Source organism: Biomphalaria glabrata, chromosome 10, assembly GCF_947242115.1.
Source record: "Biomphalaria glabrata chromosome 10, xgBioGlab47.1, whole genome shotgun sequence".
NCBI classification, from domain to species: domain Eukaryota; kingdom Metazoa; phylum Mollusca; class Gastropoda; family Planorbidae; genus Biomphalaria; species Biomphalaria glabrata.
Window position 1 is genome coordinate 10,523,225 of NC_074720.1, and position 18,991 is coordinate 10,542,215.

Below are 18,991 nucleotides of genomic sequence, written 5' to 3' on the forward strand. Positions count from 1 at the left end.
AGTATGTTGACAATCAAACGCACATTTTTTTTTTTTAAATTGTATTTATGAAAATTAGATGATGCGAGAAAGATGCCAAGGAAAAAAAATCAAGCCAAATGATATAGATTTTTTTTTGTTTTTGTTTATCCAAAAAGGTTGTGGACTTGGTGGCCAATGACTTTGTGACATTAGCATACAAGCCGTTTTGTTTTCATATAACCATAAATAGAATACTGGAAGTAGAGGAATTTGATTAGGTAAGTATACTATCTGTTCTGAGACAGAAACAGATGACTTTAACATCATCTGCCCCATAGATCGCAAGGTCTGAAAGGGAAACTTTTAAGAATACTATTATAACAGAAACAGAAAACAGGTTCATCTGGAAGAGGCGGAAAAGGTTCCTAGGTCCATTTGACGAGCCAAAGATCTGAGTACCAACAAGATGTTAACTGACAGCCTTTTGACAGAGTCAATGTACTACGACATAAGGCGCTGTGGAAGGGGTGAAAAGTAACATTCAGCAGCCAAACAAATTGTCTACATGAACCCGTTGAAGAAGAAAACGTGAAAAAAAAAAATTGTTTGTGAGGTTTTGACGCTTGTTTTTAGAGACTGGAATTAGTGTATTTTGTCCCCTCTTTGTAACAAAGAAATATGCCTTCATTAAAGAGCGGCTCAACTTACTATCCATGTCCTCAAACATTTCTTGATCTCACACAGTCAATACAGAGCGCGACTCAACAAATAGCCTCTGTTCTCACACATTCCATGACCTCACACACTCCCTGTCCTCACACATGCATTAAAGAGCGCAACTCCAGCCATTGCCCCCTCCGCACACCTTCCTTGCCCCCCTTGTTCTCCCACATTCAGTAAAGATCTAGGCAATCTGGCGCCATTACATAGATTCGCTGATATTCGTCAACTGTCAAGGCGATATTAAAACGCACCGAATGACAAGGTAAGAACTGGGGAGTTAGTATAGAGCTAACTCTACATGAAATAAAAAAGTCTCTATACAATCACACTGTACTCTCTCGGATGGAAGATAATAAAATAATTAGTTTTATTTTCAATTTAATTAACTGTCTTCTCTGCTGGTTTTTTTTTCTCCTGTTTTTACCTTTTCTTTGCTAGAAATTAATTTTGACAAGGAAACAGTCATAAAAAAATCGAACAAATTAAAAACTCACACACAATATAGAAACAAAACAAAAGAAGGAAGGAAAAAAATCGGTCGGGATTTATTTAGATCTCGAGCGAGCGAGTGAAAGAGATTTTTCTAGAAACTCTGTTGTGATTTGTTCATCGGCCCGTGGTCCGGTTCTGTCCGGTAGTCTTGCGTCCAGGAGGGAATCCTCTGGGCGAGATAAAAATAAACAGTTCCACAAGAGAAAGACAAATATGAAAAAAAAAAAAGTCAGGGGAGATTATTAGAGGAAAAAAAACTTTGGCTAAGGATTTGGGAGAATAGTGTAAAGGGTGAGCTAAAGAGGTGGGGCGCCTAGTCAAGACTAAGAACTTCTTTAATTTATATCAGAACACGGCTTGTCCTTGCTATATACAATCTGTATTCATCATGAATCAAAGTAAGAAAGTGATTACATATTAGTAGAGTAGATGATGTCATCGGTTTTTATGGCCGACGTTTAACGAGGGTGTCATGTGGCCAGCACAAAGATCATCCAACTTCACTTTCCCCAACTAAGTTCAGGTTCCCATTAGAGTTGGGTGGACTCATTGGCGTCCAAAAACCCTGAAATTCAAAATCAGTCTTCACCGAGATTTGAACCCTAAACCCCTCCGTTCGGAAGCCAAGTGCTTCACCACTCATACACCCCCACCACGACATTTAGAACTCAGACTAAGGGTAAATCTATGCCGTCAGTGACGTGTAGGTCAAGGCTTGCCCCCACCTTGCCCCAGACCTAGGCCTGCCACTGGTGACACTTTACCGCAAGTAGATCTCCAACGAGCCGAGCCACGTGCAGAACAGTAAGTACGCAAAGTAAAGATGACAAGACCATCTGGGTAACAATGAGAGAGAACAAGCGACACACACCAGGTGGGGAGGGGAGAGACTATATGAGAAGGTTACCTGGTAAGAAGGAAAGAAAGGTATGGCACGACCACCTGGTCCAGTAGTAAAACTTTCTCGCTCAAGCCAAAAAAAAAAAAAGCTAGACTGAAACACGTAATTACTGCTCACCATTGATTGACAGGTTTACACTCGCACGTGCTTCAGTCTTACCGTCTACGTTTTAGGGACAGATACGTGCGTTCATCTTGCGAGGTCAGATATAAACATATACATCCCCCACCCACCCCTATCTTTTTTGTTTGTAACTGAAAACTAATTAAAAGTAAAGAAACACCCCCCCCCCCTTTTCAGACCATACAGCCCATAGGGCAGACGACGTGACAGTCCAACCAACTCTAATAGGTGCCTAAATTAGTTTAGGAAAGTAAAGTCGCTGGGTCGTTGTGCTGGCCACATGACACCCTCGTTCACCGTTGAGATGAAAAGTAATAATAAATTATTATTTAAAAAAACTCACTTTTAAATTAAACGTATATTATACAAAAAGGCATATCGTAACACGATATGGATTCCTTCAGTCGTAGAACGACTGTGGTTCATCTCGAACACTTTGTCATATGGCTGTGGAGCCCTATTTTGGAAAGACACTCCCGTCCACATATATTGCATCGTTAATAATAAAGTCTAGAAATGTATTGAGGGTATCCTGCATCCACCCTCACTCTAATCAACCCAAATTTTCTCACCTTTTTCAGGGTAAGCTTGCTAAACAAGTCTCTTCATTATTAAATCAGAGTGTAGCGTCTTATGAGTAGCAAGCTAGATGATACTTTCGGGAGGGGGGAGGAATGAAGAAGGATGAAAAAGAGGAGGTCAGTGGTGCTAAGGGATGGTGGCTGTTCACTGCTCTCCACCCCGACCACCTTTCACCATCAATCACTTTAAGTGACCACCAGTCAGAGAAGCCATGGCGATAGTGTTTGCCCACTAGAAAAAGGTACCCGGATCACATACATTCTACTTCAAGTTAAGACAGATAAAAGAGGAAGCAAAAGGAGGGGTCCGAAAAAAAAAAAGGAGAAAAGAAACGGTCCTGTCCCAATAGTGAATGACACTGATCTGATAAGTGTAGAAAGTTACTTTATTTAACATTTTTATAGCATATAAACTAGTAACAAAAACCTTGGGGCAAAGGACAAGCATATCATATGTCAATCTATCTGATGGACCCTAACCTCTGGTCAGAATTTGATATTCCACTCCTGCTGAAGGTATCGTCTTTTACTCACACTCCACGGACCTGTGAGCACTAAACAACTTGCTCACCATCACTGAATGAAAGAAGACACTGAAAGCGATCTTGTCTGCAGACGTTGTGGTGAAGCTATTCCTAGACTGACAACTATTGTGAATGCATTCTTAAATACCATGCCGTCGACTGCTAAAGAGCTTTCTTTCATGTGTGTAGAAATGCAATTAATTTAGAAATGTGTTTGTTTTGTCTCATTCTTCTCCAGAAATTTTTATTTCACAAATTTAATTTCCAAGATGTGTGCTGATATGATGACCTTTATTTTTATGTACATATGTTGTTGAAAAACATTTTATGCGTGGTTTTGAAAAAAAAAAATGTTATCAGAATTTGTAGGTTTGCATGGGAGAGTATATCAACAAAGCAACTATAACATAGAATACGATACACACAATATAACAATATACGTATATACATACGTATATATATAGTTCTTGACTAAGGTAATCCATATGCTTTATTCTTAGCTCTGTACCAATAGTAAATACTCTCTTAATACTTCGGCAATGCTGGCGACTCGATCTTGTTTTTGATTCTACTTGTTCTGCAGACTGTTTGATCTCCCAACCTCGTTTTGAAAACGGAACATATTTCGACACATACAGAAAGACATATATTTCGTAAACCATACGTTTGTAATACAGACTGGGGGTACACCAGCTTTAAAAACGGGTAGCCAGTGGCGTACATAAGGTGGGGGAGGAGGGGTGGAGAATTTTAAAATTCCTAGCTACGCCCCTGTAGGTAGCCTCGGCTTTAGCTACCGTATCAGAATTGTATAAAAACCTCAGATGCATGTATGTACGTAAGCTGCCATTGTCAGACTTGAATGAGCATTGTGTTTAATTACAGAAACTCACCAACTGACAGGTGCTGGCTCGAGACGGATAGGTCTAACCAGTGCAATGTGATAGACATTTGAAACAAGTGCGAACGAGAACTTATAACATAAATATAAGAAGCAGTGCATTAATGGCAAAAATAATAATAATAATAATAATAATAATAATAAATGTTGAGATAAATAAAAATGCATAAATTAAAAAAAAAAGAACTGACATGTAAGATGACAGTACCACTGCCATTTTTTTCTTCCGTCCACGGGTCGCTTGCCTCCGCGGCAACGCATGACTGAACGTGGCATCAAAGGAACGGGGTGGGCGCTAAGACTTTAAGGTACTCAAGACACGAGCTTCCCGTTGCCAGGCAACTATCCTTTTATCGGGCAAACAAGCCATTGAACAGGAAGTTTCAACAATAGTAATTACTGCCGGGGCAGAGAGGGAGAAGAAATGGAGGGGGGTGGGGTGAGCGAGCTACTGTACTCATGTGCAGCCCCGACACACTACGATAACATTACATGTAAGTGTCCTAAGTGTGTCGTTACAAATACAGAAATAAAGGGGGGGGGGGGATTCATCGTGGTGACCACGTTCGAAAAAGAAATGAACAAATGAAAAGAAAATGGTTATTTTGGGGAATAGTCCCAAATTTCAAGGAATTGGAGACTTCTTTGCAAACAACGGGAAATGTCAATAAAATGTAGATATTGTCAATGAAATGGGGAGTTCTATTGGAAATAACGGGAAACGTCAATAAAATGCGAATATTTGAAAGAACGGGAAACGTCAATGAAGTGCGGAATTCTATTTTGAGGAATGATGAAATGTCGATGAAATGCTGAGTTAAATTTGAAACAACGGGAACTGTCAATGAAATGCAGAGTTCTATCTTAAGTACGACAAGCATAAAGCTAACAGGTTGACTAATGTTCTTGTGAGTTTTCCGAGACTGCAAATAGTCCTGTATTACACAGAAATGTATCAGGTGCCTGCAAGACCAGGTAGAATTTTGGAAGGTTCTTCAAATCTCAAAGTACTACCAAGTCCTCAAGAAGTGACAGAGGAACGAAGGTTTTATAAATGTATTAAACAAACTCTTTTTTTTTCTTTATTGTACCAGCCGTGTCACGCTGTACGTACTGACCTAATTGACCTGTGGTAGTGACCATCCATCACTGACTGACTGACTGGCTGGATCATGAGAGTTGTTGACAACCTACTTAATTAAGATTGTTTGTTTGTCGATATGTGAATGGGCAATGTGCTAGTAACACGTAGACCTGGAAACTAGACAAAGTGGTCTATAGGGCAGATGATGTAAAGGTCATCTGTTTCTGTGGCCTACTGTTAGCGAGGGTGTCATGTGGCCAGGACAACGACCAACCGACTTTACTTTTCCCCAACTAATGTCAGGTACCCATTAGAGCTGGGTGGACTCAGAGGCGCCCGAAAATCCAGGATAAAAAAATCCCAGTCTTCACCAGGATTCGAACCCCGGTTCGGAAGCCAAGCGCTTTACCACTCAGCCACCGAGCCTCCTAATCTATTACCTATACAAAGGCTTTGGTTTATTAATAAAGTTAGTTGCTCTTAGTCGCTCCACAATGAGCCAAGTTTCTTCGTTGACCTGACGTTTGGTGAGTGGATGCAAGAAAATACCCCCCACAAAAACACGATAGCACGTACTGACACGTACATCTTGTAGCATCCCACTTGCAGTAACAACTACACGCGCCACAATACTTCGCATTCACTGGAACGTGGTGTGTAGATTTTCACAATAACTTTAACAATGTCAAGGACGATAAATGGAACTTCATAATTGCCAACTAAATAAAAGTTACAAACATAAAAACTTATAAAACTTCATTCTGCCGTGCTTAAATGTACCATACTAAAAAATGCTGAACTTTTTTTTTTTTTTTGCACACCGGATACACCAGAAGGCTTGCTATTTATAGCTTTTCCGCCGTATATAAAAAAATCTCCAATATTTGGCATTTTAAAACCCAACACAATCTTTCAACAGCTGATTACAAAAAACAAATACACACACAACACTGAAAACATATGACATAAAAACAACACGTAGCTATCACCATATGAATTCACTTTGAGATTGATCAGAAACGCGCGTCTTTCTGCAATGCGATCATTCAATTCATTTCGTTTTGTTTTTGTGGTCCCTTTATTTTGTTTGACAAGAAATCTTAAGATGAAGAGATACATTAAAAAGTAGAATCGTGTGTGAGTGGGTCTGGGTGTACGTGTGTATGTGTGTTTGAGAGTGAGAGAGACTGTGCGTGGGTCAAAGAGAAAGGGATCATGTGTGTGAGGGCATTCGCGAGAGAAATCGCATGTGCGAATCTGAGTGTATACAAGAGAAAGAGAGAGGGAGAGAGAGAGAGAGAGAGAAAAAAAAAACAAACGGGAACGAGAATAAATGAAGAGCATCAATGAATCAAAAGGAAACAAAATGGAGAGAAAAAAAGTAAAATTCAACACACACACACTTAGATCTCACAGCAAAAGATATGACAAATTATTCTTAAAGAAAGAACTTAGACCATTTAGAAACTCTCAACATACGTAAAGATATAGAGTCTGTATTCGAGCATTACCTTTGACTTGTCATAGATTTAGAATGGAAGCAATGATATCTTTGTCAGGCTTCAACTTAAGGGTCATTTTTTTTTAAACCATTTTTTCTTCTTATTTACTAACGTGAAGTCTCAAAAAAAAGTTAGGGACACCTTACAATCTATACGGGAGATGATGGCAGACGGTTAACTAGGGTGCCACGTGGCAAGCACAGAGACCATCAGTCAGGGGTATCATAAATTCCCCCAAGTTAAAAACCCCAGTCTCCAGCGCGTTACCGCTCGACCAACGCGCCCCTGGAAACAATAAATATAAAGTAGTATGTGTATTACTGTAAGTGTCCATTCTTATTGATACCATTCCTCTCCGGATAGTGCGGTCTATGGCTGTCTCTCTATATCATTCCTCTCCAGATAGTGCGGTCTATGGCTATGTCTCTCTATATCATTCCTCTCCAGAGAGTGCGGTCTAAGGAATCAACATCTCTTTCCACCCTTTGTTTATATTACAATCACAAGGCGGTTAGATTACAAAGCAGTACGCTCTTAAACTCAGGTATGGCGTGGCCGGCCAAACGCCCAATCCTATTTATCTTCGCCCTAGATGAAATCAAATAGGCCTCGCTGGAGCGAACTCCGGATTATTCAAACGAAAAACTTCGGGAAGGTTTTAGAACGCTATTCATCCCTTCCTAGTGCAGGTAGCTAGTGATGTAGAATCATAAGCTTCTTTATTTGTTTGGGGAGAAGATATCACAATGTCGTTGTGCCAAGATCAACTATGTCCACAAATAATATAGACTGTTGACAGATTTTGATTTTTAAATAGTCCATATTTATCTTCACCTATCCCTATTTCTGTTGGACCGTTAGGCTGACCGTCAGTCGACCGTTTCTCTCCATTCTTTTTGTGTGTCCGTCACCTTGAGAAATATGACAAGCCCTTCAAAGCTTTGATGTTGTCAACCCATCGCTTTTTTTCTAACTGCTTCTTCTATTCCACTGCACTGTTGCCTGCGGAAAGGTATTTGCGAGCCCTGAGGACCTCGTGATATGACCATTATTTTTAGTTCGCGTTTGTTCACAACTGCATCGACAGGCCCAACCATCATTGTGAACTAGTTTCGGATTTCCTTGTTTCCTTCCGTCTTCTCCCTTGAAAATAATCACATAATGTCGTTTGAAAAAAAAAAGGCTTCGATGTCACCTGGGTTGCGGAGGTCCTGGCCCACAACACTGGATGTCCGGATTTAATCAGACATATTTTTTTGTATTATTAGCAGAATAAATAGTACGAGCAAACGTCTAATCAAAGTAGATCAAAACACGTTACTCTCAGACATTTGCTTCCCAGTCTGCAAGCATCCTTAGACTTTTTTACGTCATCGTTTTTTTTTCCTCTCTTCCTTTTTTTTTTAATTTCCTTCCCTCTTTATTTTGCAAGTAATTTAAATTAATTAATGACTAAAGAGGATTTAGTGAGATGAAGGGGAAAAAATGGAAGCAGATGAAGAGGAATGCAGAGAGGTGAAAGGGGGGGAGAGAGAGTGGGGCGAGTCCAAGAAACTGAGGACACGGTATTTAGAAACGCGGACTTGGTTAAAAAATGGGAGGAAAGACATGGCGGGGGGGGGGGGAGGGGGAGAAACACTTTTTCAGGGCTTTTTATACACGTGAGAAAATGAGGGAAAGGGGAGGGTCAACAGAGGGGGTGGAGGTGGAGTGGGTACCAGAGGAGACGGGGCGCGTGGAGTATTTCCATCTTTGTCAGTCTGAGAACAGACCTCCTGATCAACAGCTGATGTGGATCTTACAAACTCATCAGCATCCCCTCTTTGTTTTTCTATCATTCTCCGTATCTCCCAATCCTCTTCTCTCTCTCTCTCTCTCTCCCTCTCTCTTGTACGTTTTATCTCTATAATTCTGCCAGGCCAAGACTAGCGTCAGTTGTGTCTCTGTCCTTCTCAAAGTACCGCTGCCACATTTCTTCAGCTTCTTTCAATGTGTCTCTTGTTGTGTTGTTTCCTCACTCCCCCTAGGTGCCGTGTCCTATCCACCCAACTCCATCCATTAGTAGCAGACACAACAGCCGGATAGTTTGTACATTGGAATAATTTACAATGATTACTCTCTAAACGATGTCAATTAAAGACATTTTTAGTTTAAGAAATTTGTTGTTTTTTTAATGACCTCACTGAAATGGAAAGTAAAATACTTCCAAGTACCACCCATACAGGTTGGAATATATGATCAAATGTCTTGAAATCATTGAGTGAAGTTGTTTTTTTTTTTTAAATCCGTAACCTAAACATGAGACCAACAAGATGACCAGTTACTTATTTATAAGCAGTTTAAAGACCATTAATAACAACCTTAACATTTCTCAAGTCAGATTTGAGTTCTTGTTTTTACAGTTTATTTGAGAACCACTTTGCGGAAGAGCCTTATTCAGCAAAATGTTATAATGGTGTGATTATCTCTCTTATTCAGCAATTGTTTTCTGGTTTACCTGTGACGGATACGTAGGGGGTTAGTGGGGGGATATGCCGGCCATAGCAGTGATTATACTGGCCTCCAAATACTCGTGAATCTCCATTACCTGAAATTATTTTTATCTAAAACAAATCCACAAGTGTTGATCATTGATGTAAAACTGGCCACAAAAAACCAATGCTATTTCTCGCCAACACAAATGTGAAACTGTGAAGCTGAATCAACGAATGTGGCATACATATTACATCTATAAAGGCAGCACTAGGGACCATGTAGATTTACGGGACCTTACTAACAACATGCCCATGTAGCAATGCATGGCCATATAGGTCTACATGACCTTACAGACGTTTCATTTCAAAAAACCAATCATGTTGATAGAAAACAAACATGGTATAGAGAATATTATCAGTTGAGCGTGTCTGTACGCTTCTTTAGTGTGCATAAATCGCTCTTGTCCAATCTCTTTTACCAGCATTAGAGAGAGAACGTTTTTATTCTGCTTTTATGACTTTGGCAAACCACAACCCAGCTAGCGTTACTTCTTTGGCAACCACAACCCAACTAGCGTTACTTCTTTGGCAACCACAACCCAGCTAGCGTTACTTCTTTGGCAACCACAACCCAGCTAGCGTTACTTCTTTGGCAACCACAACCCAGCTAGCGTTACTTCTTTGGCAACAACAACACAGCTAGCGTTACTTCTTTGGCAACCACAACCCAGCTAGCGTTACTTCTTTGGCAACCACAACCCAGCTAGCGTTACTTCTTTGGCAACCACATCACAGCTAGCGTTACTTCTTTGGCAACCACAACCCAGCTAGCGTTACTTCTTTGGCAACCACAACCCAGCTAGCGTTACTTCTTTGGCAACCACAACCCAGCTAGCGTTACTTCTTTGGCAACCACATCACAGCTAGCGTTACTTCTTTGGTAACCACAACCCTGCTAGCGTTACTTCTTTGGCAACCACAACACAGCTAGCGTTACTTCTTTGGCAACCACAACCCTGCTAGCGTTACTTCTTTGGCAACCACAACCCAGTTAGCGTTACTTCTTTGGTAACCACAACCCAGCTAGCGTTACGTCTATGGCAACCACAACCCAGCTAGCGTTACTTCTTTGGCAACCACAACCATGCTAGCGTTACTTCTTTGGCAACCACAACCCTGCTAGCGTTACGTCTATGGCAACCACAACCCAGCTAGCGTTACTTCTTTGGCAACCACAACCATGCTAGCGTTACTTCTTTGGCAACCACAACCCTGCTAGCGTTACGTCTATGGCAACTACAACCCTGCTAGCGTTACGTCTCAGACAACAAAGTCCTGATCTTCCTCGGGATCTGAACTGCCGCCCAAATAGTTAATGCCAATCAGCCAAAGATCGGAAACTAATATGAGAAAGTGGAGTAGGGTTAACAAATATTGTAAGCTGCCCATTCGATTTAAATTTCTACATGACATTATATTAGGCATAGGTATAGCTGGAAGTCCCCACAAGACGATTCCAAAAACAGCGCGTAACATCCAGAGTACTGAGAGTCGAGTTTGTGTTCCCCAAGAACTCGGCTCGTGGAGAATTCAAATCCAGTACTAGAGTTCAGGAGGTATTTTCCCGCCACGCCAAGTCATTTACCAAAAACAAAAATACACGAGGGGAAAATGAAAAGCAGCAGCAGCTATCCACGAGGAGGACGGGCCGAGGACTTAAAATTAAACTCAATATTTGTCGTACGCTACCATACGAGGAAGTGAATAGTTTCAACGTCCGCCGGACCTAGTCAGCGTGTGCGCGCATGCGTGCGTGTGTGAGCGTGCAAAGTAGGGTCTGGGAGTGAGACCGCGTCATCAAGGAGCTGCCAATCACGACAACGTGCGAAGAAAGTACTCATCCTTGCAAAGGACGACCCTCTCGAGAGGGGTCGGAGGCACAAAGAATTGTGCACAAAACTGTGGAGTGAGGGTGTAACGTGTACAAAGTTCAACTTTTATGTACAGTTGTACTCATGAAAGTTTTATAGTCTCAGTACTTTTGTTCCAATAAACTCTGGTATGTGTCGAGCTTAACGTTGAAAGTAAATCAGTAGGCTGTTTTTTTGTTTAGTTTCTGGTTCGTGTGTTATTTACATTGTATTCATTCAAAAAGAAACCAAGTTAACATAAGAAATTTAAGCTGTAAAAGAAAGACAGAAAATTGAGCAAGTACATAGTGTCATCACCGTTGTCAATAAGAATAGAGATGTAGTATGGCTTGTGTGATAGTGAGGGAGAGGAAAAGAGAGAATTAGAGAGAGAGAGAGAAAGAAAGTGAAAAAAGAGAAAATAGAAATAGCAAGAAAGAATTTACAGAATGAGAAAGAGTGACAGAGAAAGGATGAGAAAGAAAGAGAGCATTAGAGAAATAAAGAAAGTAGCAGAGAATAAAAATAGAGATAAAAAAAAAAAGGATAAACTGAACGAAAGTTTGTGTGTGTGTGTGTGTGTGTGAGAGAGAGAGGGGGGTGAAGGGTCAATCAAAAAGTACATATGAACTGCCACGTCAAAGCAAAGAATACAACAACATGACAACGTATTCACCTAGACATTATTCTTACAGACAGGACTTGAAGGAGGCTAATAGAAGATTCCAGACGCTGTACTCACGCACATACACGACATCACACCCAAATTGTACACACACATACACAACGACACAGGCACACAAACACCAAATTGTACACACATACAAACAAAAAAGTGTTATTAATGAATAAAACGTTACAACGATGTCTTGAATCTTAGACTTTCACAAACTAAAACCCAACCGACACTGACTGCTAGTATGAGGTCCAGAACTAAGGACAACCTTATGGGGCACCGAGTGAGACGCACGTGACATAGAACACGTAAAGCAGATATCAATGCATAACACAATAAGCTAAATATACATCCCTTTTTTTTTTAAATTCAAAGTTTCAAAAGGGGGAAAAATCCGCACTTGAAACTATATATCTCAATAATGTTGATTTTTTTTTCTCTTATTCGATAGCAAACAAAATAATTAATTACATGTAATTCATAGAAAAAGTTTTAAATTGATTCATGTTTTGTTGGAGTACAATAAATAGCTTCAACTTGATCGGAGAAATAACGTGTTCAACTATCTAAGGGGACAAAACCCAACATATTCAACCACATCTGTAAATACTGACGTTTAATTTCCCATGTTGGTATAAAAAATAATTAACAATCAATAAAAAAATCGGATTAATTTGTTAATTATTTTATGCCTTGTTTATGTCAATTAATAATTGTGCAAGATTTCAATTTAATCCAAAAAATAATAATAATAAGTGTGGGATAAGTAACGTGCACAAACGTTTTACCAGACAGAGTAAGTGGATATTAGCTTTGTATAAATCTCTCATCAACTCGGATGGTTCCCAAAGAGACTTGGGAAATATTGGTGACTAATAAAAAGTAAACTAAAGATTTCTCCTATCGAAATGAGTAGAGGTGTGTTTCATAATCATTTGGTCAACTCTCAACCATCAGGTGCCACCTGACATGACACGCACTCGCCTTCTCATACAACGTGGAGACAGTGCTACTCACCTGGACGAGATCAGGCGACATCCATCTTGGCTCACCTCGTAGATGTGTAGGTGCTTCTGGTCGTCACACAGGGCCACCAGCTTGCCGTCTGGTGATATTCTGCTTGCAAGTATCCAGTTCTGGGCAGACGATCTGAAACAGATAATAGATTGTAATCACGTGTTATCAAAAACTAGCTTATATTAAACCAGTGATCCACCTCTCTCTATGTCTCTTTTATCTTTTTCTTCTTCTCTTCCCCTATTTCTCTCTCTTCCTCTCTCCTTCATTTCACCCATCTCTCTTTCTTCTTTGCTCCCTCTCTCTCCCCTTTCTACCATCTCTCTCTCTTCCCCCTTCCCTTCCCCTCTTGCCTAATCTCTCTCTCTTCATCTTTCCAAGTCTCTCTTTCTATTCCCCTTTTTTCTATCCCCTCTCTTTTCAATCCTCCCTTTAATCTCATTCTCTTTATACATTTTTCTTCCTCTCTACAATAACCCAATGATTCAAGATCTAAACGTGACATTCGTCTCTTCGGCAGGATTCGAACTAGGGACTATGTAGACGACAGTCAAGAGCGCATACCACACGACCAGCCAGCCAGCCATCCTATTGGCAAAGTAAAAGCCAAAATAATGGAGAATTTATTTCTACGGAAAGGTGAGTTATTTATTTCTTTGAAAGAAAATAACACGTTCATAAATAATGTAACACTTATTGTTAGAAAATGCAGTTCGCATAACGAATTTCAAAGCTACATATTTGAAACGCTTGTAGAATGAATAATAATGGCTGACTAAGACAAGGACAAAAAAAAAAAAGGAAATAGATCATATTTTTTTTTAGAGTCTAGTTTTCACACTGACAATGACAAGATAAAAAGTTGAATTTGACGAAAAGAAATTGTATTTTTTTTTAAATAGGCGAAAATATGATAAAAATTGTATCGATTGCAAAATGCCCCAAGGGCTCCGTCCTCTTCGAGTGTTGCCCATAGATCTAAAAATAGTCCGAGCGGAAACGTGGTTCAAGGCCCCCCCCCCCCCGTTTGTGCGAATGAGGAGTTTTGGAAAGGGGGGGGGGGGGGGTGCTGGAATCGGGTATTTGTACAAGTGTCCATCCCTGGAGCCATGGTTTAGCATTACTAAGATTGTTATAAGGATTTCAGAATTTCACAAGCTCAACGCTGGTACCGGGACAAAATGGGGGGAAAGCAATGCAGCCTGCAGTGTTGCATAGATGTATGGAGATACAAGATTAAAAGCAGGAGGCGGGCAAGTCACAATGTGCTCTAATTGAGAGAGATAGACGAGCAGACGTGGACATTGACAGACACACCAGAGAAAACACAGACACACACACACATACACACGCAAGCTCCTAACCACCTAACTACGTACCAATCTATCAAGCTATACAAAAAACACATGTGGAAAATAAACAAAATAGACTTCATATACTACTCATACAGAAACACTCATATGCACTCACACACACTGGCGAGCTTAAGTAAATGTACACGCACCCCGCCCGCCCCCTACCCCCCCCCCCCGCTTTTTTTTCTTTCCACTCTCACTGTTGCCGCTTTGCGCCGCTAATTAATTCTGAGCCCCCCCCCCCCCTCCCTCATACAGTAGTCTTAAAATTGACCGTCAAGAAGGCAGACCCGTGATTGCCTGTTAACTCTTGAACGGCGCAGACACAGAGAGGGTGCGGTGCGGTGATAGAGTCAGAGAAAGAAAGTCAGCACTGATAAGGCATTCACTTAAACAGCTACATTGAACAGTGCAATGTAAGTAAACTATATCTCTAAAATCACTCGATACCACAACACTGTTAGGTCTAGAACCTTCATTGCGTTCGATTTTAGGGTGTCTCCTCTGACGAGACTGTATCTTCTGCAGACTACGTTGGGCGGGTCACCTTGAAAGTATGCCAGAGAACAGAAGGGAGAACATAGTCACAAATGAACAGGCTACCTACGATGGCTTAACGATGTATGTGTAGACCTGCAACCTGGAGATACAACGCTCGGCACAAATCTGAATGTGTTCCAACAGGACAACGCCCTGCAAAGGTAGTAGCACCATTGGCGGGCAGATATGTTTCTTTGACTTGAATAAGCCATAGACGAAGAGTTAATACATTGCGACATACTTGGCCAGAGAGTATTGTTGTAAAGTGTATTTGACCCCAGCGATTAGCCAATGAACATTTAGCACAGCACATCATCCACTGCACCAGTTAAAGTAAAACTAAAGAAAGGAAGGTCACTTTGGACAGTTTTGCTCCTGACCAGAAGTCGACACATGACTATGTAAATGATCTACATTGACTTTTCTCTTGGAGACAAATTCTGAAACAAAAATAATCCGAATAGTAAATTATTTGCCTCAACAAATAAATCCTAGGCCTTTGTTCTGATGCAAAGCAAGAACATAATCTTTGATCTAACAGAAAGATGAACCAGATATATAATCTATAACATGGATGCACCCAGTTTCTGATGGTCTTATCGTGTGTAAGAAAAGGAAGCAATACATAAATATATTATACAAGACCCAAACACACAAGCTTGTGTAGTAGATCTAAAGCGTAAAGGTGACTGACTGAAAACCTGGGCTAGTACAGCAGGCGAGATGGTAAATAATGCATGAGCAGCGAGCTTTATCTGCAGTCTCGCAGTTAGAGACCAGTCAGTGGAGCGTCGATCTAGTTGATACGTACTTGAGATCTAGCGAAAACACTTTGGCATTCCTTTCTTTTCATTGCCTTCGTGGATCACACGAGGCTATAAGTATGCTGGCCTCCTTCAGTCGAGGAACGAATAAAGTTCGTCTGGAAGAGCACTTTGTCATGTCACTGTGGAGACCTATTCTAGAGACACATTCCCGTCCATATATAACGCAGGTTAGGGTGGCATCAGCTACGGTGGTAGAAGAGCCAGCCATTTGTCGTTTGGCACGCTTTTCTTCCAGAGCTGAAGCCAGCGCCTTTTTCGCTGTTGAGACAAAAAGAGATGATCAGATTGACCGATTTTATTTTTGAAGACACCAATCCAGGCGCTATTTTAACATGTAATATCTGCGGGCCTCTCCAAAATAGAGATATGTATCTACAAGAAAATGTGCTCAACAAGGTGAGCCGTGGTTGTTTTACGATTGAAGACGGCCAACTACATTTTTAAGGTCATGAATTTAGTCAAAAATTAGTATTTTGGCCTTAGCGATCCTGTTGCTTACATAGTAATGTGGTTTCTATATTAACAAGGGTGTCATGTTGACAGCACAAAGACCATCAACTTTAACTTTCTCCAACTTATTTCTTGTACCATTAAAGTTGGATGGACTCAGGGGAACCGTAAAAATCCTCAAAAATTCAAAATCCCAGTTTTTACCATGATTCGAACCCCTAGGTTCGGAAGCCAAGCGATTTACCACTCAGCCATCACCCCTCCCCTCCTTTTGTGAATTATTCTTGAATTTGAATTCTGGTGTATGTACATTATGTACAATAATTGTTTTTTTTTTGTTGTTGTTTTATGGTTTTAACTAGGACAATAAAATGATTCTATTTCAAAAAGAAGAGTTCTACTGGTTTCTCATTAATACTAGACTCCCCGGCATACAATTGACATTGGATCACAAGATTGAACGTCTGAAAATACAAAGTTCACAACGAAAGCGATGGTAGCAGCACTAAACTGGTACTTGGCCTTTGGCTGAGAAAGGTAGAGGCGGTGGGTCTTGTCCTGGTCACATAGCATCCTCACTAAGAGTTGCTCAAAAAAAATGTGGTCACTGACAAATATGAATATAGGTGTGGGTTTGTGTGTTGGTTCCATTTGCTGTCTTGCTATTTGGTTAATATGATTCATTTAGTTTGATGAAGTCTGAAGGAAAAAAAAAACAGGTGGAAATGTCGAAACATAGAATGACATTGGAGTTTACTAAGAAAACACCGGTTGGGCTACACCTTGAGTTTAAAGATTGGGCTACACGGCGAGCTAGACGACGGGCTACACATTGAGCTAAACGATGTTGAAGAAAACCGTGGGGTTACAATTGAGATACGGGCTACACTTTAAGGCTGTAAACACTATTAAGCTAAACCATGTTAAACTAAATCATTACAATAAGTTACCTTAATCAAGATGGAGCGGGCACGGAGTGAGGCGGAAATATGTTCCATTACTCATACGATTTAATGGCCTACTCTCGAGTCCCTTGACTTTAAGGTGTCGCATTAGACAGGGCGGCCAGCTCAAGAAGTTGACATTATTAGTCGACTTAATTATCCCATCTTTCATACAAGTCAAAGGTGTCAAGAACGCTAGAGGGCGGGAGCGATAGTGAAAGGTGTTCTAATACACTCACACTGAGCCTGCAGACCTTTGTGCCTCCCTACGTTCAAACCATTAGACCTAAAAAGGATCGCATTCTTGAAAAGTGTTCTAATGCAGTGCTGGAGCCTCCAAGCGTAGCGCTGACTTTCACAATTAATACATTTCAGCACAGCAAAGGTCACACCGCCGTCCCACTCTGCCCGGTTTATGTCCAGGACTGTTGAGAGGGGGGGGGGGGGAGGACATATGCATAGAACAAAAAGTTCATCAATTAATCAGCCTACGATCAAGTGTAGATGCAACATTTTTTTTTCGTTTACAAGCAGGGTCCCTCAAGATGCAAGGACCCTCGTCGCTGACAAGATCGCGACAAGTAAGCAGAGATAATTGCAGCTTCCCTATAGATCTGGGTTAGTCGCTCCTCCAATCCACAATCAAAAAGCAATATCCACTCAGTATACCTGACACGTGACTCTGAGGGTTTCTGAGGGACTATGAAAGAGGAGAAAAAGGAAAGTGCTTAATGGAGTTAGGGCAATTAGAAATCTCTTAAATGTTGCGCCCTGCCCCCCCCCCTTTTACTTTTCTCCGTAAGCAATGCTTCCTACAGTCTTCGAAAGTTATCTTCAGTGGGCCACTCGAGCGAAACATCCCCGGGGCAGTCAGTCACAAACCCCATTCAATATAATAACTGTATCTGTTGCCAGAGGATAACTGTAACCATTGATTAGAAGAAGTAGATGCGCCTGCCGCCATAATTTGAGAACCCTCACTTTTAATGCACTTCCCCTGTCCCTTCGAGCACGAGGACAAGGCCAAGGAAACAAAATAGGAAAAGAAAAGGAGGGAGGGATAACAAGGTATGTGCCTGCTGTAAATAGCGAGGACTTGATGGTAGGCCTATAAATGAACGCCAGTGAGGTTGTAAATAGCCAATTCTTGATGGTAGGCCTATATGAACGCCAGTGAGAATGTAAATAGCGAAGACTTGATGGTAGGCTTATAAATGAACGCCATTGAGGTTGTAAATAGCGATGACTTGATGGTAGGCCTATATGAACGCCATTGAGGTTGTAAATAGCGATGACTTGATGGTAGGCTTATAAATGAACGCCAGTGAGGTTTTAAATAGCGATGACTTGATGGTAGGCCTATATGAATGCCAGTGAGGTTGTAAATAGCCAATTCTTGATGGTAGGCCTATATGAACGCCAGTGAGAATGTAAATAGCGAAGACTTGATGGTAGGCTTATATGAATGCCATTGAGGTTGTAAATAGCGATGACTTGATGGTAGGCCTATATGAATGCCAGTGAGGTTGTAAATAGCGATGACTTGATGGTAGGCCTATATGAACGCCAGTGAGAATGTAAATAGCGAAGACTTGATGGTAGGCCTATATGAATGCCATTGAGGTTGTAAATAGCGATGACTTGATGGTAGGCCTATATGAATGCCAGTGAGGTTGTAAATAGCGATGACTTGATGGTAGGCCTATATGAATGCCAGTGAGGTTGTAAATAGCGAAGACTTGATGGTAGGCCTATATGAATGCCAGTGAGGTTGTAAATAGCGATGACTTGATGGTAGGCCTATATGAATGCCAGTGAGGTTGTAAATAGCGATGACTTGATGGTAGGCCTATATGAATGCCAGTGAGGTTGTAAATAGCGATGACTTGATGGTAGGCCTATATGAATGCCAGTGAGGTTGTAAATAGCGAAGACTTGATGGTAGGCCTATATGAATGCCAGTGAGGTTGTAAATAGCGATGACTTGATGGTAGGCCTATATGAAT

General features: G+C 40.9%; 1 protein-coding gene across 1 annotated transcript in view; it reads right to left on the reverse strand.

Moving 5' to 3' along the window:
• LOC106074577 (tRNA (guanine-N(7)-)-methyltransferase non-catalytic subunit wuho-like) overlaps window positions 1-18,991 on the reverse strand; it is an 89,693-nt gene that overhangs the window by 52,226 nt on the left and 18,476 nt on the right. The window contains exon 4 of the mRNA XM_013235373.2: window positions 12,870-13,001. Within this exon, the coding sequence (XP_013090827.2) occupies window positions 12,870-13,001 (132 nt within the window). The remainder of the gene's footprint in view (window positions 1-12,869; window positions 13,002-18,991) is intronic.